We start from the raw sequence: 20,560 nt of genomic DNA, 5'->3' as shown, positions 1-20,560 counted from the left end.
CATTTCCAAAAGTAGAAAGTCAATGTGACCAAACTGAATACAGCTGTGATCACTGATACACAGGTTAGAACACCTGTGATCAGTGAAACACAACAGAGAGTGCACCTGTGACTCTACATCAGCTTAACCGCATGAACATACAGTAGTTGTTAAATGTCCTACTGCAAACACCAGAGCTTGCTCAGTTTTATGGCTCTGGGTTGTATCTATCTGCATGTCTGCTCATGGCTCCATTTAGTCAAGAATTGCAGGATGAATGTAAAAGTCTGATAGTAAGACTTCCGAACATGGGAACGGACACAAGAAGATTGACAACCAGTTGACAATCAGTTGAAACACAATGGGAGGCATAAAAAAGGCTGTCGTACCACTAATCAGAGCTGCCGTGGCCTTCTACCTCAATTGGTCACAGTTTCACTAATCTCGCTTTAAAAAACAGATGGACAAAAGCCTCAGACTTGGCAATGCGGTTATCAATGAAAATGGAAGTTTACTTGACAGCTCAGATGGTGTGAAAAACTCTTAATAATATTTTCCTGTATGGATGGCGTCCAAGAAAAACACCCTTGCTTGTTTAGTACAAAAGAATAAGCTTTGCTAAAAGCCTGGAAAATAACCTTGATGAATATCGGGAGCACATTCTTACATCAGATGACACCAAGATAAATTTTCTTGACTCATAAGGTTCAGTATGTCTGGTGTAGATCTGTTTAGGATCACCACAGTGAAAGCGTAGTCCTAACAGTGAAGCACAGAGGTGGAAGTGTGATGATATGGGACTGCATGAATGCTTCATCTGTCGGTAAGATGACATTTGTAGTTACGCTATGAGTGTCTGTGAATATACCAAAACGTTGTGTCACGGCCCCTTCCCCGGTCCCTGCATCTGCCCCCATCTGACCTCCAGTGACCTCCTCTTCCTTTGCTCTCCCCCTCCTTTCTTGCTGTCTCTCTTTATTTCTGCCTTTCTCTGATCTTCCCTCTCTGCACTGTGCTCTCTGCAGCAGCTGCAACTAATCACAATCAGTCTCCTCAGCTTCATTAACAGAACTCCGGATCGCTGTGGTGAAGCACACCTGTCCCTCATTCTCAGCAACTCAAGCCAGTTCCACACTCCACACCCTGCCAGATTGTAACTTCAACTCCCTCAGTTAGTCTGGCTCCTGCGCATTTAGCCCTCGGTGTTTCTTGTGCCCTGTCTAACACCATTTTTCCTGTCGGCAGTTACCCACTGACTGTACTGCCCAGTGCTGCATCCCAACCACGGATTCCCAGAGACCCATGACCTAACCCTGGATTTGCCCTAGCTCCATTCTCCTGCCATCCCTCAGATTTCCCCCAGGACCTCTTCAGATTCCCCAGACCAGCTTCTCCTGGCCATTCCTTAGACCGCCATTGCCGGTCTCTGCCACCTACCCACACCACTGGTGTTGTGCTCCTGGGCCGTTGGTCTCCGGGAGCCTGTCCTGCCCGCATCCCGCCCTGCTAGTGAGTTCTTAGTAAAGTTACCCTTCTTTATGCTGCTCAGTTTATTCCTGGCTTTTGTTATTTAGACCTCAGTGGTCCTAACCTTGTTTAGTTCACCCTGTTGTATAGTATAACTTGTTTAAATAAATCATTTGTTTCCACCTGATCCTGTCGTGTGGTTTGGTCTTGGAAACAAGACCGAAGACTGAGGTCTTCGGTTTCACCCTCAGTAGAACCTGTCTCGAGTGAAGAGTATAATGAATTTTTGAATATAATGCCCACTTCTATGGATTGTGGAAGGGAGCGACATACCCTCCTCTACAAAGGGCCTTTTTGTCTATGGCATGCCAGGAAGCTGCCCATAAGCTCTGGCTCATTGACCATCTGCCTGAGTTTTTTAGACTTCCTTGGCACTCCCTTGACCCATCAGACTCCGCCCCTGAATATCACACACCCCACCTGCCACCTGACTGCCACCTCCCACTTACTCCCCTCTTCCTTCTCTTCTAGCGGTCTATCATCCTTCCCACTTGATAGAGCCCTTGGGTGGGATAGTTTCCACCCCAGCCAGGTCAGTCTCCTATTTAGCCACCAGTGTGAGCCAGCCCCCCAGTGTCCTGTAGAGCCACCAGGGGGAGAAACGTCTCACTGTCGGCATGGCCCCAGAAGGCACCGGACTCTGTTGCCTCCCCTGTGTAGCTGAGGTCTCACCACCTAGCCTGGCTGAAGCACCGCCCATACACATCACTGGGGTCTCCTTGTGTCATCCTGAACCTGTCCCCCTTTGTTCCACAGAGCCACCAGCAGGAAAACCCTCCAGAAGGAAGCGTGGCTCCAGGAGAAACTTGACCTCTCCGCTCCTCTGTGTCGCTGAGGTCTCACTGCCGAGTTTGGGTGAGGTGCCACCCCATAATACTTGAGGGGTCTCCATGAACCTGTCCTGTGGCTAGGCCACTTCTGAGCGGGTCTACGCCACCTCTGCTTGTTCCAGACGGGTCGATGCTGCCATGGATGGTCTTGAGCGGACCGTAGCTGCTTCTTCTGTTGTTGCAGTGCTAAATGCGGTCACTTCCGTTGTTGAGGAGCTCGACGCCGCCTCGGCTGGCCTTGTTGTGCTTAAAGTCTCCTCTCCTGCCTGTGAGGGGCCCAGGTTTGCCTCTTCTGTCCTTGAGGTGCTAAAGGCAGACACTTCCATCCTTGAGGGGCTTAAGGTGGCCTCTTCTGTTCCAGAATTGCCCAGGGCCTCCTGTTCAGTCCTTGAGGGGCTCGACAGCTCCACCTCACTTCCTGACTTGGAGGGGCCCTGCCACCGGACTGATGGGACATTTTGGGTTTTGTTTTTTGATCCTGTGGCACCCTGGCAGGCCACTTGGTGCACCAGGAGGCGCACGTAGGGAGCCCCACCTGACCTCCTGTGACCTCCTCTTCCTTTCCTCTCCCCCTCCTTTCTTGCTCTCCCTCTTTATTTCTGCCTTGCCCTGATCTTCCCTCTCCCTCTCTGCACTCTGTGGCTGCAACTAATCACAATCAGTCTCCTCAGCTTCATCAACAGAACTCCGGGTAGCTGTGGTGCAGCACACCTGTCCCTCATCCTCAGCAATAAAAGCTGGTTCCACACTCCACACCCTGCCAGGTTGTAGCTTCAACTCCCTCAGTTAGTTTGGCTCCTACACATTTAGCTCTCGGTGCTTCTTGTGCCCTGTCTAACACCATTTTTCCTGTTGGCAGTCACCCACTGGCCGTACTGCCCGGTGCTGCATCCCTACCATGGATTCCCCTGGATCCCTAACCTAGCCCTGGATTCCCGTGGCCCCCTTCTCCGGATTCGCCCCAGCTCCATTCTCCTGCCATCCCTCAGATTTCCCCCAGCACCTCTTCAGATTCCCCAGTCTCAGTCTGCAGACCAGCTTCTCCTGACCATTCCTTGGACCGCCACTGCTGGTCTCTGCCACCCACCCACACCACTGGTGCTGTGCTCCTGGGCCGTTGGTCTCTGGGAGCCTGTCCTGCTCTCACCCCGCCCTGCTAGTGAGTTTTTAGTTCAGTTGCCCTCCTTGTGCCGCTCAGTTTATTCCTGGCTTTGGGTTATTTAGACCTCGGTGGTCCCAACCTTGTTTAGTATAACTTGTTTAAATAAATCATTTGTTTTCACCTGATCCTGCTGTGTGTCTGTGTGCTCTGCTTGGGTTCACCACAGCCACCGTGACAAGTTGTCTAACAAGATGAATCTGCAGAAGCTTGAACAAGAGGAAAATCACGACATGATAACTATTCAAAACACAAAACCGAACAAGAGCTTCTAAAGAAGACAACGGTGAAAACTATGACCTTGCAGAGTATGTCATCTGACTTGAATCACAGAGAACACCTTTGGTGTACATTAAAGAAATACAGAAATAAAGGCAGACATACAAAGAATTAAAACGTTTAATGCTTGACAACTCAGTACTGACTTTTGTTGCACAGCATTCCTGCTGTCAAGTCTTCATTTTGAATCTAATAAATCTAAACAGTTTTCAATTTCACATGAACACAAAAATGTGCAGTTTAACATAGAACTAATGCAGTTGTTGAGAGTAGAATAGTTAAAATTCATTTGACATTTAACAATGTAGCACTGCAAACAGATGTATTCATTTCTGTTGTAAGCTGTGGGTTTTCTTTCTGCCTGTCAACACCGATAGTCAGCATGAGAACATTTTTGACAATTACATTTTGATGACCAAAGTAAACTTGATCGGTGTCAGACTGTTACAATACTGTCTGAATATCTTCACTAATAAAAGAAAACAGAAGTAGTAATCAGAAAAAATGACTTGCATTTTTACCCAGCACAGCTAACACACGTCAGATGATTACATTGAGTCTTGTTGTTCTTTAAATGGTTACAGAGAACAGACATTGCATTAAATAGTTTCCATGGAGAAAGGCAAGAAATGTGCACTGTAATGACAAAAAAAGTCACCTTTCATTAGATATCAGTTTGATACATGAGTTATTTTATCTGAACAGTCAGTTAAATGTGAAAATCACACACTAAAGTGAAATGACAGATGTGATGTTAGTGTTAAAATCTTATTTCACTTTAACAGAGCAGAACATCTTCTTGATATGTTTAAAGATTTCTTTCATTTTTAGTCCATATATAATTGGATTGATTAGAGGCTGATACAAAGCAGCTTGTAAACTCAAACGTGCCGTTTTTGAAAAATCTGATTCCACTCTCGCTATGGTGGTCTCATATACAGCCAGAGAAGTGCAGCTGATTAAAATCAGCAGGTGAGGAATACAAGTCTCTGCAGCCTTTTTCCTGACATCTCCCCTGCTTTTGTAGGTTACTTTAATTATCTTTGCGTAAGTGAAAAGTATGTAGAGAAGAGGAAAAATGACCCCATTCATCAAAGTAACCACACCAAACACAGACAGCACTCTTGAACTCACACATTGAAGTTTGAAAACTGAATTATTGCAATAAATGCCATTCAGACTGAAGCTACAGAGTTTTCTGTCTGCACTCAGCGCTATTATAACCAGCATGTGACAAGCAGGCACAAGCCAAGCTGAAAGCAGTAAAACAGTGACGGTGGATTTCTTCATGATAAGTGGATGTTGTAGAGGTTTGCATATAGACACATATCTGTCATAGGCCATCACTGCCAATATTGAGACATCTGAAAGACCTAAAGAATAGCATAAAAACCACTGAAACAGACAAGCTGAGTAAGGTATGATCTGTCTCTCTGACAAAACATCAACAAAGATTTTTGGGTAAATGACATTGCTGAATAAAACAGAATTCATTGACAAAGCTGCAATGAAAATGTACATCGGCTCATGAAGGTTTTGGTGAATCCAGATCAGGTACACAATAGTGGAATTAGTGCAGATTATTAAAACATAAAGTGTAACCATCAGTATAAAATAGAGATACCTGTATTTGTGAATTTGTACATAACCATCAAAGGTTATATATGTTGTATTAAACTTATCATCCATTAATATTATCAACAATTAGACATAAAAAACATAACAGGCAGAGTGGATAACAGTAAAGAAGAGGATATCAGGAAGACACAAGTGTGAGATACCTGACCATGAGATCCGCTTTCATTTCCAGATGACAGGAAGTAAAGAATCAGTGGAATGATTTTATAAAGTGTTTTTCCTCTCTGTGGATCTCATTAATCCAACTGACCTGGTACCATGTGAACACTTCAAACCAACTCTTGAGGCCTGAACCCATGGGTGTTGTTGGTGTTTTCAGGCGTGAATGCCCTTTATATTTATCTGCGTCTCACTTACATTGTAGTCCTGAATAGTTACTGAAGATATTTATTTGCAAAAATAAAATTCACTCGAAGGCATATGGGAGCTTTTTGGCAGTCCGATTAGATGGCATGGTTCATGGATAACAACGCGACACATCATCATAAACCCACCGGCCTCAAGATGAAGCACAGTATTGGCAGTGTCATGATGTGAAACATGGTGGTGGGAGCCTGACGATATCAAGCATGGTAGTAGCTGCATCATGAAGTTAAGCATAGTGGTGGCAACAGGGGTGGATCCAGATTAATTTTAGTGAGGGGGCACAACAGATATTTTGGCGGGGGGGGGGGGGGTCACAAAAAATTACAAGAAAATCATAAAGCTGCTACCAACCTCTCGCTTTTACAAAGTATTTTTCATGTTTTTATTGGCTCTTTAACCCAATAGGAAAGGTGTATGTGACCTTTTCATTTTCGACTGTTAACATTAAAATTATGCGGGACATGTTTCCTTGTTTATGTGAATTACAGAATCATTAGCGGCAACATCTGCCTGTTATGTAAAACTGGTAAGCTCAACAACAGTATCCTACGGACAGTTAAGTGACAAATATTGTGCAAGAACAGCACTACATACAACCCTGTCAATTTCCACTTCTTAGAATGTTTACTGCCAATTATCACACCTAAAACAAGAAATAATATTCTGTACTTTTAGCAACCAGTTCTCAGCTGTATACCATAAATATCATGAAGTTCTGTATGCTAATTAGTGTTAATCAAAATGAGTACTACCCAGTACATCACAGTGAACAATAACAATCTTTACCCTTGATCTGTGGTAAAGTAATTTTAAATGTTCTTTGCTGTAACTTAGGTTTTAAAATAATAAAATACAATAAGAATCCCTTTATGTAGCATGGTCACGTGTGAGACGTGACTGAGCCACTGCTGGCCCTGTCGTAATTTAACAATAACAATACAATTTCCAAACAAATAAAACTATAAAAAGGCCGACAATGGCACCTAGGTTAAAAGAGCCTAGGACTCAGTAAAAAGATCACAAGTTGTTTGAAATCAGGGGGAGCAGGTTAAAAAGCCGCAACTCTATTAAAAGATATACGAGTTTTATTCAGATAAAAGCAGGATGTAAAAGTCCAGATAAAAATCAGAATTTTCAAGTCCCAGCCACCCCAATCCTCCACCCATCTCCCTGGTCCCGGCTTTTCCAACGCGATGGACGGGGGTTGTCTAAAACAAAACACAAAATGGAGACAGTCACCCCACTGTACCATAAGGGCCGCCAAAGACACGCTTATAGTAAAACACGGGTCCAAATGGATGGAGAGGGTACTTATCTGAAAGAGGGGTGCCTCAAGAACACACCCCTCTACTTTCCAACATTGCTTCCCCTCTCTTTCGTCGCCCGCTCGGCGTCCTGCCTTCCTTGGCGTAGTGTCCTGCTAACACCGCTGGGTCTGGCGTGGCTGTGGCTGCGGCAGTGGCTATCCTCTCCTCTTGGGGCCCGTCGGGTCTCTGCCGTCACCACTCTAGTCCACCGCCACTCGCCCCTGCCGTCTTCTCTGACCGGCTGCCACATTTCACCACAGCTCCTGCCGTTACGGCTCGTTGCCGCTCTCCCTCTGGCTGCCCTATACTGCTGCCCTGCTGCTGCTTAAAAATAGCGTCAGGTGCCATCTCCACAGCTGCTACCAATGTTGTTAATTGCAGCTGCCTGTGAGGCGTTCAAGGGCGTTTGGATAAAAATGCATGCAATAAAACTCACTAAAACCATAATAAAACTCACTAAAATAACAAAATTTAAGAAAAAATTAGACATGCAATTGTCCATTAAAAACGACTCTGTCACACTTTATACATTTACATAGTCTTCTTACCGCAAAGTGCAAAGCTGCTCGTCTTCTCCTCTGGAATCGGGAAGCGTTGTCAAAGATTTTTCAAATCCAAACCAAATGTACGGCCTTATAGTGAAATTTTTTCCTGATTATTTCCCATTTTTGGTTTGCTTTGTTCAAAATTATTTTTATTTAGAATTTGTGGTGTTTTTCAAAATTATTTTATTGAGAATTTGTGAAAAACAATACGTCATAAGCCAAAATTCAGCCCTTGGAAAACAAGCTTCTCGGCCAGCTCTATTAGCTAGTCCGGTTTTCCACTAGGGGTCCAATATCAGGACTAAAGGTCGTTTTAGAGTTTTCACAAAGTCCTCCTAAATCTTAATGACTGTTCACACTCAGTGATTTACTTCAACTGACAACAGCCGTACATTCACACCGATAGGTTTCAGGCTGTCCACTGCTTCAATCACTGACCAGTCCTTTCACACTCACAGTTTTACACATGCACACGTTTTGTAAGTTTTCAGCTTCTCTTAGCTCAGGGCTTCACTTTCCTAAAGCGCTTTGTTCGGATGCCGTCAACCTGGAACCCCGCAGAACCCGGACAGGGTTCCGTCCCCGAACCTAGTTCCGGGGGGCTGTGCACAGACTTCGGTCTCCCTCAAACAGCTCCTTAGGGTCCCAGGTGTATTTCTGCGCTTCTTTTTTTTTTTGTCACTCTTTGTCTGAAGGATTTCGGTTTTTAGTTTAGTTTGGAGTTCTAAGATGTCTCTCATCTAATTTGCCCGAGAAATTATGTTTCTTTCTCCATCTTTTTTGACTTATTTTTCCTAATTCTTCCACATATCCTTCCATAAACTTCTTATCGCCTTCTAATACGCTTTGTTTTTGTCCCATAGCTGCTTCTTGTTGAGTTCTCTGGCATGAGACAACGGGAGGACACCAACACATCCTTCTACTGTGTGTGTGGATGGGTAAATGTGATGCATCAAGCGCTATACGAATACATCCATTCACCATTCACCATTCACTGCAGCGGCGTTAGTTTTTATGAGTCTAGCTTGCCCTTAATCCCCTTGTCACCAGTACTTCGTCAACAACAACAAACTCTCGACCTTATAATGTGCTTGAATTTCCCAGTCACACTTCACATTCACACCTGTGTACACTTGTGCCCGGTTTAATTACGGCTAAACTCTAAACCTTGGTCTCTTACGGCGGACCTGCCAGTGGCACTATTTTATTCTATTTCACGGCCTATTTTATCGTTTCATTACGGCGAAATCTAACCAAAGAATTCTTTCTCACCCGTGGTTCTGATTGGTGTCACTTCCTGGATCGGATCCTTGGATTCACAACACCAGCGCCGAGGGACCGCTTTTCCTTTCACCGACCTGGCCACGAATTCACGTCCCAGGATTTTCAGATCTCGCTGCTTGGCGACGATCGCTGTCGACAGACTTCGGTGTCGGCTCTCCTCGACGTCGGGAAGGAATCTTCGGATCGAAGGACCAAGTTATATGTCAGAGAGAAGCTCCGCTGAGAGCTCCCACATAACATAAGAAGATATTCACCAAATCAGAAAAACACGGAGACTGTAATTTTACTTGCAAGGGTAACACAGCACAGTGTAACAAGACACATTAGTGCGAGCTACAAAGACTGCTCCCATACAAGGTTTATTTTATACACGAGTAGAAGTGAAGACATGGCATAAGATAAGAAATAGCTCGAGTTACACAAAGGGGTGTGCTAAGCTGAAAGAGTGGAAATATCCTGGGATGTGGAGACTAGGGAGAGAGAGAGAGAGAGATATGTGCAGATAGAAGTGAGTGAGTGGTATTCTGATAAAATAGTCATGTAAAATACTATGCACACACAGTTAATGCTCGAAGGCTCGATTATGATAAATGTATTTACAAATTCAACTCTAACACATAACTAACATAATTGGTGCCTTCAGTTGCAGTCGGACAACGAAGTTGCGTTCAGAGCGTCGGAAATGGGAGTTTCAGTAATGTAAATTTCCAACAGAAATTTTAGGGAGGGCACACGGGGTGGCCAGTCAGATCACAGCAGGGCCACTGCCCCCGCATGCACAAATGTAAAATTCGCCACTGAGTGACAGCATAATGATGTTTAGCATGGTGGTGGCAGCATCATGACATTAAGCATGGTGGTGGCAGCATCATGACATTAAGCATGGTGGTGGCAGCAACATGTCATTAACTCATTCACTGCCACTGACGTCTATAGACGTCAATCATGTTTTTTGACTGGGGGGCTGCAAGATAGTCTGTCGGAGCTTGTCGGTGAAAATCGTGGAGTTTTGGAACGTGAGAGTGTTGCGGTGGGCCAAAAGAATGACAAAGACAGTGGCCATGGTGGGGCGACAGCAAAAAGTGCCGTTGCCAACAGCCGCTGGCGATCAAAGCCGCACTAGGTTTCGGTTTCGGTTTCGCCACCACCGCTCTCTTGAGCTCATCTGATGAAGCCGAGTCAGATGAGTTTAGAGCGAGCACACAGACACACACACACACACCTAAAAATAGATTGTTTATATTTTGTAAGATGTATTGTTCTGAACCAAAATGTTGACTTGTGTTGTTTGTTTGTAAATAAATGATTTAGCTAACAAAAGGTTAAAAAGTTGACCTCAAAATGCTTTTTCCGAGTTGTTTTTGTTGTTTCATATAAGTAAACAACTGTTCAGTTGTGTAGGATGTCACTAAACCAAAAAATATTGGCATCAAAGTGACTGCTCTGATTGATGTGCCTCTCTGCACAAAAAGCTCGTTATCTTTGTTTTTTGGCCAAAAACAGGTGTTTTTGCTGAAACGACACTATGTTCTGCTGCTGATAACTTTAGAACCGAAAATGCTAGAAACAAACTTTCTTTTCCTGATGAAAGAAGAGAATCTACCCTTTCTTTCGATAGTTTCAATGTTTATGTAGTCTTAAAACTTGATATTCTGTAGATCTTGAAAAATCTGTCAAAATTCTTAAAAACTCTGGCAATATGGGGCTCTTTGCTCGGAAAACAGCTGGCAGCCAATGAGTTAAGCATGGTGGTGGCAGCATCATGACATTAAGCATGGTGGTGGCAGCATCATGTCATTAAGCATGGTGGAGGCAGCATCATGGGATTAAGCATGGTGGTGGCAGCATCATGATACTATTCGACAGCAAGCCCTGGAAAGATGTAAAGGTAGAGGGTAAAATGAATGCAACAAAATATAGGAAGGAGCCTGGAGGACAACATGATTAGGTTCGCAAGAATACTGACCTTTGACATTAGTTTTCTGTGAAGTCAATGACCCAATGCATCGTGTAAAGGAAACACAAAAATGATTTAATGACAAATAGGTGAATGCTCTGGAATGAGTCATCAGATGGCAGACAACAGTCCAGCTGACAATTTGTGATTAGTCTTGAAAGAGATTGTTCCCTCACAATTCCCATGTTACCTGACAGAGTTTGAGCAGCTTTGCCAGGAATGGAGTAAAATTGTAAAGTCTAAACGTGGAACACTGACTGACATCGAGTCACATGGGCTCAATGCTGTTATTGTGATTAAAGGTGCATTTTTTAAATTAATTGGCATTTTTTAATGAAACAAAATGTACAAAACAGTTTAATTTATGTCAAAGTGAAACAGATTTCTATGGTGGTGGTATTATGATTTGAAGCATGTTGGTAGAAGCATCATGACATGGAGATACTTGTCATGATGGCACTGGAAAGCTGTAGTTGCAGCAAAACTAAATACTACCTTGCTGGGGGTCAAAACCTGTGCAGTTGCTTAAGTATTTTGATTGAACAGTATTAAATTAAAAGTATGTTATATATTTCTCATTGAAATTATATCTCTCATGATGCTGCCACCACCATGCTTCTCGTCATGATGCTGCCGCCACCATGCTACATGTCATGATGCTGCCGCCACCATGCTGAACATCATGATGCTGCTGCCACCATGCTACATGTCATGATGCTGCTACCACCATGCTTCACGTCATGATGCTGCTGCCACCATGCTTCTCGTCATGATGCTGCTGCCACCATGCAACATATCATGATGCTGCCACCACCATGCTAAACGTCATGATGCTGCCACCACCATGCTTCACGTCATGATGCTGCCGCCACCATGCTTCTCGTCATGATGCTGCCGCCACCATGCTTCTCATCATGATGCTACCACCATCGTGCTACATGTCATGATGCTGCCACCACCATGCTTCTCGTCATGATGCTGCCACCACCATGCTACATGTCATGATGCTGCCAACACAATGCTTCTCATCATGATGCTGCCACCACCATGCTTCTCATCATGATGCTGCCACCACCATGCTACATGTCATGATGCTGCCAGCACAATGCTTCACATCATGATGCTGCCTCCACCATGCTTCTCATCATGATGCTGCCACCACCATGCTTCACATCATGATGCTGCCGCCACCATGCTACATGTCATGATAGTGCCAGCACCATGCTTCACATTTTGATGCTGCCACCACTCAATTCAGGAGTAGTACAGTTATTGGAAGGTGATACAGTTGTAAATATTTTGACATTTCGGTGATGTTGGTCAGCGGTGTGCTCATTTTTACTGCATACAATGCCATTGTCAAGTGGCCAAAACATCACAAATGACTGCAAAGTACATAGTTAAATTCCCTGTTTATGTACCACCGTGTGTGTCTCAAGTGCACCCAAAAAGGAATTTAAAGAATGTATGTTGTTTTAATCAAGACAAACTGCAGCAGTAGCAGCTTTTGTTCTCTTAATATCCAGCACAAATATTTATCATATAGACAGACAAACTGACAAAGTGCACAAACACTGAACGACTACAGGAGTTTTCCTTCCTGAATACTAACATTCTCCTCCTGTATCCTTCTGTGACATAACCGTTGGATTTAAAGACTTGTTTGAAATTTGAAGTAGCGCATGGAGGAAACCAAAACATTAGTCGAGATAAGTTTGTCTGCGTTTTATACACAAAATCTGACAAATTCTTCCAGCTTTTGGGTTTAAAAGTCTCAGTTTGTGACAAAAATCAGGAATTTTGTCTGAAATGATCATGTGCAGGAGTAGAGAGGAAAGCGTTTGGTGTAAGGTAAACATCTTCAGTTTTCTTAAGACTTGAAACATTAATGTCTGCATTATTATAATTTTTACTATATCATGGAATTGTAAATTTAAACAAATACATTTTGAAATGTTTATCCTGTGATCAATATGCACTTTATTAAAACAGGTACAGCTGTTTATACCAATGCAAAAACACATGAGGTTAATATTTGCCAGCTTATTTCTTGACAGTTAAAGTATTGTAAAATACACAGAAAAACAATCAGAATAAAAGTTGTTCTGATATTTTGTTTCACAACAGCAGTAAAAGTGATTCCACATTAGAAATCAGTCTTGATGTTTTGGGCTTTGCAAAACAGCATTTTGAGGTGTTGAAAAATTTCTTTCATTTTGAGTCCGTATATAAACGGATTAAACAGAGGATGATACAGAACTATTTGTAGCATCATTATCAAACGTGCAGTTTTTGAAAAATCAGCATTCACTCGAGCTATGCTCACTTCGTATACAATCAAAAAGGAGAAGCTGATTAATACCAGCAGGTGAGGCAAACAGGTCTCAGCAGCTTTTTTTCTGACTTCTTTACAGCTTCGATAGGATATTACAAGTATTCTTGCATATGTAAAGACTATGAAGAGCAGAGGAAGTATTACAAGATCAAATAAACCAACCACACCAAAAATACTAATTATTCTTGAGGCAGCACATTGAAGTCTGTAGATTGCATTGTTACAAAACACGGAATTTAAATTGAAGTTACACAGTTTTGCTTTAGCGCTCAGTATGGTTAGGACTGCCATGTGAGAGGCAGGTACAATCCAACACAAAACCAGGAAAACAGTCACAGCATTTTTTGTCATGATAGTTGGATACTGCAGAGGTTTGCATATAGACACATATCTGTCATAGGCCATAGCTGATAAGAGCAAGAATTCAGAACCACCTAAAGTGTAAAATGCAAAAAACTGAAAGAGACATTCAGGATATGAAATGATCTGTTCTTTAGATAAGAAATCAGTCAGAAGCTTTGGGTAAACCGTCGTGCTGTAAAGGACACAGTTCAGTAGCAAAGCTGCAATGAAAACATACATGGGCTCATGGAGGTTCTTGTGAATCCAGATCAGGAAGACGATAGTAGAATTACAGCAGATTATCAGAATATATACTGCAAACATAGTTAAAAAATAAACATATCTGTATTTGTCCATTTCCACAAACCCACCAAGTTTTATATGAGTAACATTTAAGTCATCATCCATTAATGTCGTTAAAAACTAAATCCTGAAACAGACAGAGTGTACATGAATGGCAGAGCAGTTACTAGCTGTTATATTGAAGTGCACGTACCTGAACTTGGAAAGTGACTGGTACACTTCTTCTAGAAACAAGTGTGAGGGAGGTTTTTTATCAGGTTGCTTCTTCGTCCACTGAGGATCTCTGCTCTGGAGGCCTGACGCAACACCATCATTCAACCTCCTTTACCTAACAATATTTCATTTTTTTATTTATGTTTTGCTCCTGTCACACTTGTACCCACTGTGGACTCATTTTTCACAGCAAAACAAAGTCCTGGACCTCTATGGAAAGAGAACAAACATGACTAGAAGTAGAGGGAAGTCATAAATATCATATGTGCAGTATGACACAGATATAATGCCAGAAAATACATTGTAAAAAAATTAATTAGTTGAAAATTCTTTAATCTCTTTTACAAAGATGATAAAAAAAATGTCCACATTAGTCATTTTGAGGTGGTATGCATATATTTGATACTACATATACACACATACAATGTCAGTCAAAAATTTGGACACACCTTCTCATTTAATGTTTTTTTCTTTATTTTCATGAATATTTACATTGTAGATTCTCACTGAAGGCATCAAAACTATGAATGAACACATATTTAATTAGTGTGAAATAAGTCAAGACATGTTTATATTCTAGATTCTTTCATTACTGCTTTGCACATTCTTGCATTCTCTCCATGGGCTTCTTGAAGTCGTCACCTGAAATGGTTTTCCAACAGTCTTGAAGGAGTTCTCCGTCTCATCCCAAACCATCTGGACTGGGTTTAGGTCAGGTGACTGTGGAGACCAGGTCATCTGACCTAAGCAGCACTCCATGACTCTCCTTCTTGGTCAGATAGTCCTTCCACAGTCTGGAGGTGTGTTTGGTGTCATTGTCCTGTTGATGGTCCAACTGAACTCACACCAGATGGGATGACATGTCGCTGTAGGATGCTGTGGTAGCCATGATGGTTCAATTTGGAATAAATCCCCAACAAAGTCACTAGCAAAGCACCCCCACACCATCACACCTCCTCCTCCATGCTTCATGGTGGAACCATGCATGTAGAGACCATCCATCACCTTTTCTGCATCGCACGAAGACACGGTGGGTGGAAGCAAAGATTTCATATTTGGATTCAGACCAAAGCACACATTTTCACTGGTCTAATGTCCATTCCTGGTGTTTCTGGGCCCAAACTAATCTTTTCTGCTTGTTACTTGTCCTTAGCAGTGTTTCTTAGCAGCTATTTGACCATAAAAACCTGATTGGTTCAGTCTCCTCTGAACAGTTGATGTAGAGATGTGTCTGCTACCTGAACTCTGTGTGGCATTTATCTGGGCTCTATTCTGAGCTGCTGTTAGCTTGTGATTTCTGAAGCTGGTGACTCGGATGAACTTCTCCTCAGCAGCAGAGGTGACTCTTCGTCTTCCTTTCCTGGGGCAGTCCTCATTTCAACCAGTTTGGTCGTAGTGCTTGATGGTTTTTGTGACTGCACTTGGGGATACATTCAAAGTTTTTACAATTTTCCGGACTGACAGACCTTCAATTCTTAAAGTAATGACAGACCGTCGTTTATCTTTACTCAGCTGATTGGTTCTTGTCATAACATGGATTCTAACAGTTGTCAAATGGTGCTGTCAACTGTGGACCAACCTGACTCCTGCATAACACAACAGATGGTCCCAACACCATGAAGAAGGCAAGAAACTCTACAAATGAACCTTGATGAGGCACACCTGTAAAGTGAAAACCATTTCAGGAGACTACCTCATGAAGCTCAGGAGAGTAGGCCAAGAATATGAGAATAAAAACACAATAAAGATTTTATATATACGCATACTGATTTAAATTCCATGGTTAATGTTTGGAAGATTCAGATGGTTTGGGTTTAAACTCTGCCTTTTCACTACATGTTTAAAGTATCTACTCTATTTTCTGAGTTACTATGGTGACCAGTTTCACCCCATCTAATATTTGACTGGTCAGTTTAAAAGGGACAACAGTGAAGCCATAACATGAATGACAAGAAAACACTGATTGGAAACACATCTGTGATACATTCCAAACAAGCAGGAAGGGCAGAGTAGTATGTATAGACGTACAACAGGAAGTGGAATGATTGAGGTGTGGTCCTGCTCCTGTATGTCAAGAAGAGAAATTATGCAGTGAGTAGGAGTTCTCTGGGCACCATCATGCTTTACAGAATGATCTTGGTGCCATCATGTTTCACATCACTATGCTGCCACCACCATGTTTTACGTCATGATGTTGCCACTGACATACTTACACACGTGGACAAAATTGTTGGTACCCCTCAGTTAAAGAAGGAAAAACCCACAATTCTCACTGAAATCACTTGAAACTCACAAAAGTAACAATAAATAAAAATTTATTGAAAATTAAATAATCAAAATCAGCCATCACTTTTGAATTGTTGATTAACATAATTATTTAAAAAAACAAACTAATGAAATAGGGCTGGACAAAAATGATGGTACCCATAACTTAATATTTTGTTGCACAACTTTTTGAGGCAATCACTGCAATTAAACGATTTCTGTATTTGTCAATGAGCGTTCTGCAGCTGTCAACAGGTATTTTGGCCCACTCCTCATGAGCAAACAGCTCCAGTTGTCTCAGGTTTGATGGGTATCTTCTCCAAATGGCATGTTTCAGCTCCTTCCACATATGTTCAATGGGATTCAGATCTGGGCTCATAGAAGGCCACTTTAGAATAGTCCAACGCTTTTCTCTCAGCCATTCTTGGGTGTTTTTGGCTGTGTGTTTTGGATCGTTGTCCTGTTGGAAGACCCATGACCTGCGACTGAGACCAAGCTTTCTGACACTAGGCAGCACATTTCTCTCCAGAATGCCTTGATAGTCTTCAGATTTCATCGTACCTTGCACACTTTCAAGACACCCTGTGCCAGATGCAGCAAAGCAGCCCCAAAACATTACTGAGCCTCCTCCATGTTTCACCGTAGGGACAGTGTTCTTTTCTTGGTATGCTTGGTTTTTGAGTCTATGAACATAGAGTTGATGTGCCTTACCAAAAAGCTCCAGTTTGGTCTCATCTGTCCAAAGGACATTCTCCCAGAAGCTTTGTGGCTTGTCAACATGCATTTTTGCAAATTCCAGTCTGGCTTTTTTATGAGTTTTTTTCAGCAGTGGTGTCCTCCTTGGTCGTCTCCCATGAAGTCCACTTTGGCTCAAACAACGACGAATGGTGCGATCTGACACTGATGTACCTTGGCCTTGGAGTTCACCTTTAATTTCTTTGGAGGTTGCTCTGGGCTCTTTGGATACAATTCCAACGATCCGTCTCTTCAATTTGTCATCAATTTTCCTCTTGCGGCCACGTCCAGGGAGGTTGGCTACTGTCCCGTGGGTCTTGAACTTCTGAATAATATGAGCCACTGTTGTCACAGGAACTTCAAGCTGTTTAGAGATGGTCTTATAGCCTTTACCTTTAAGATGTTTGTCTATAATTTTTTTTCGGATGTCCTGGGACAATTCTCTCCTTCGCTTTCTGTTGTCCATGTTCAGTGTGGTACACACCTTTTCACCAAACAGCAGGGTGACTACTTGTCTCCCTTTAAATAGGCAGACTGACTGATTATGAGTTTGGAAACACCTGTGATGTCAATTAAATGACACACCTGAGTTAATCATGTCACTCTGGTCAATCTTTTATAGAGGTACCATCATTTTTGTCCAGGCCTGTTTCATTAGTTGTTTTTTTTATAAGAATTATGTTAATCAACAATTCAAAAGTAATGGCTGTTTTTGATTATTTAATTTTCAATAAATTTTTATTTATTGTTACTTTTGTGAGTTTCAAGTGATTTCAGTGAGAATTGTGGGTTTTTCCTTCTTTAACTGAGGGGTACCAACAATTTTGTCCACGTGTGTAACATCTTGATGCTGCCACTGCTCAGCTTAGAAATTATGCAGTTACATGAAAGTGATACAATCGTGAAAAGTGGAATTGTGTAATTCTGTAGTTGTGTAATTACAGCCAAACTTAGTACTACCGTGTTGGAGTGAATACCTGTGAAATTGCTCAAGTATTGTGATTGTATAGTATTAAATCAAAAATATGTTATATATTTTTAATTGACATTACTTTGTCATAATGCTGCCACCTCCATGCTGAACATCATGATGCTGCCACTACTCAGTTCAGGAGTGCTGCAGTTATTGGAAGGTGATACAATTATAAATATTTTGACATTTAGGTGATGTTGGTCAGAGGTGTGCTCATCCTTACTGGATACTATACCATTGTCAAGCAGACAAAACATTCTAAAATTCCTGCAGAATGCATAGTTACATTCAAATCCCTGTTTATGTACCACCCTGTGTGTTTAGAGTGCTCCCAAAAAAGAACATTTATGTTGTTTTAATCAAGAAGACAAACTGTAGCAGTAGTAGTCCTTCAATTTGTTTAAAAATGCTCTTCTGCAACATTTTCAAAATGTTTGTAATTGTTTTTGAATTTAGTTTTGCTCGTTGTATGTGTTTATCTACGTATGTGTGTATGTGTATTATATATATATATATATATATATATATATATATATATATATATATATATATATATATATAAATTTTTGTACTCACCTATTTTTCTTTATTCAGTTATTATTATTATTATTATTATTATTATTATTACTATTTTTTGTTAACTTTTGAGGAGAGTTAATTGCCCCGTGGGAGTTTGTGTGGGTGTGTGAATGTGTATACGCATGGTGTGTATGTTGTGTGTGGTAGGTGTCCGCTTGTGTGTTGGATAAATTTAAAACTTTATTTTATTTGTTTTTCACTTGTTACAGTCTATACTGTGCAATGCATGTACTGTCTCTGTCTTATTATTTTGTTTAATGATTAGGACCCCCTCGAAAACGAGATGAGTCATCTCAAGGGGTTATCCTGTGAATAAAGAATAAAGTAGCTTTTGTCCTCTTAGTATCCAGCACAAATGTCTATCACATAGACAGACAAATTGACAAAGTGCACAAATACTGAACGACTACAGGAGCTTTCCTTCCTGAATACCAACATTCTCCTCTTGTGTCCTTCTGTGACATAACTGTTGGATTTAAAGACTTATTTGAAATTTAAAGTAGCAATGGGGAGTCTTTATCACTATCCACCTGGAGGAAACCAAAACACTAGTTAGTCTAGATAAGTTTTTCTTTTGAACTGTGCTTTATACACAAAATCTGACAAATTCTTCCAGCTTTTGGGTTTAAAAGTCTCAGTTTGTGACAAAAATCAGGAATTTTGTCTGAAATGATCATGTGCAGGAGTAGAGAGGAAAGCGTTTGGTGTAAGGTAAACATCTTCAGTTTTCTTAAGACCTGAAACATTAATGTCTGCATTATTATAATTTTTACTATATCATGGAATTGTAAATTTAAACAAATACATTTTGAAATGTTTATCCTGTGATCAATATGCACTTTATTAAAACAGGCACAGCTGTTTATACCAATGCAAAAAGACATGAGGTTAATATTTGCCAACTTATTTCTTGACAGTTAAAGTATTGTAAAATACAGAGAAAAACAATCAGAATAAAAGTTGTTCTGATATTTTGTTTCACAACAGCAATAAAAGTGATTCCACATTAGAAATCAGTCTTGATGTTTTGGGCTTTGCAAAACAGCATTTTGAGGTGTTGAAAAATTTCTTTCATTTTGAGCCCGTATATAAACGGATTAAACAGAGGATGATACAGAACTATTTGTAGCGTCATTATCAAACGTGCAGTTTTTGGAAAATCAGCATTCACTCGAGCTATGCTCACATCATATACAGTCAACAAGGAGAAGCTGATTAATACCAGCAGGTGAGGCAAACAGGTCTCAGCAGCTTTTTTCTGACTTCTTTACAACTTCGATAGGATATTACAAGTATTCTTGCATATGTAAAGACTATGAAGAGGAGAGGAAGTATTACGAGATCCAGTAAACTCACCACACCAAAAATATGAATTATTCTTGATTCAATACATTGAAGTCTGTAGATTGCATTGTTACAAAATACTGAATTTATATTGAAGTCACACAGTTTTGCTTTAGCGCTCAGTATGGTTAGGACTGCCATGTGAGAGGCAGGTACAATCCAGCACAAAACCAGGAAAACAGTCACAGCATTTTTTGTCATGATAGTTGGATACTGCAGAGGTTTGCATATAGACACATATCTGTCATAGGCCATCGCTGATAAGAGCAAGAATTCAGAACCACCTAAAGAGTAAAATGAAAAAAATTGAAAGAGACATTCAGGATATGAAATGATCTGTTCTTTAGATAAGAAATCAGTCAGAAGCTTTGGGTAAACCGTCGTGCTGTAAAGGACACAGTTCAGTAGCAAAGCTGCAATGAAAACATACATGGGCTCATGGAGGTTCTTGTGAATCCAGATCAGGAAGACGATAGTAGAATTACTGCAGATTATCAGAATATATACTGCAAACATAGTTAAAAAATAAAGATATCTGTATTTGTCCATTTCCACAAACCCACCAAGTTTTATATGAGTAACATTTAACTCATCATCCAT

The 20,560-nt window shown here is 41.3% G+C and overlaps 2 protein-coding genes and 1 pseudogene across 2 annotated transcripts; all 3 read right to left on the bottom strand.

Annotated features, from left to right (window-relative positions):
- Positions 1–4,542: 4,542 nt before the first annotated feature.
- Positions 4,543–5,463, bottom strand: LOC110972567 (olfactory receptor 11A1-like). Its single transcript, XM_022222945.2, has one exon. It carries the CDS (start codon positions 5,461–5,463, stop codon positions 4,543–4,545), a length of 921 nt encoding a protein of 306 aa, XP_022078637.2.
- Positions 5,464–13,017: 7,554 nt separating this feature from the next.
- LOC110945399 (olfactory receptor 11A1-like) lies at positions 13,018–13,956 on the bottom strand. The gene has a single exon (XM_022186982.2). The coding sequence runs from the start codon at positions 13,954–13,956 to the stop codon at positions 13,018–13,020; it is 939 nt and encodes a 312-aa protein (XP_022042674.2).
- Positions 13,957–19,622: 5,666 nt separating this feature from the next.
- Positions 19,623–20,560, bottom strand: LOC127537255 (olfactory receptor 11A1-like; annotated as a pseudogene).

Source organism: Acanthochromis polyacanthus, chromosome 14, assembly GCF_021347895.1.
Source record: "Acanthochromis polyacanthus isolate Apoly-LR-REF ecotype Palm Island chromosome 14, KAUST_Apoly_ChrSc, whole genome shotgun sequence".
NCBI classification, from domain to species: Eukaryota; Metazoa; Chordata; class Actinopteri; family Pomacentridae; genus Acanthochromis; species Acanthochromis polyacanthus.
Note: the sequence above shows the minus strand (reverse complement) of the source record. Positions and strands in the feature narration are given on the sequence as shown.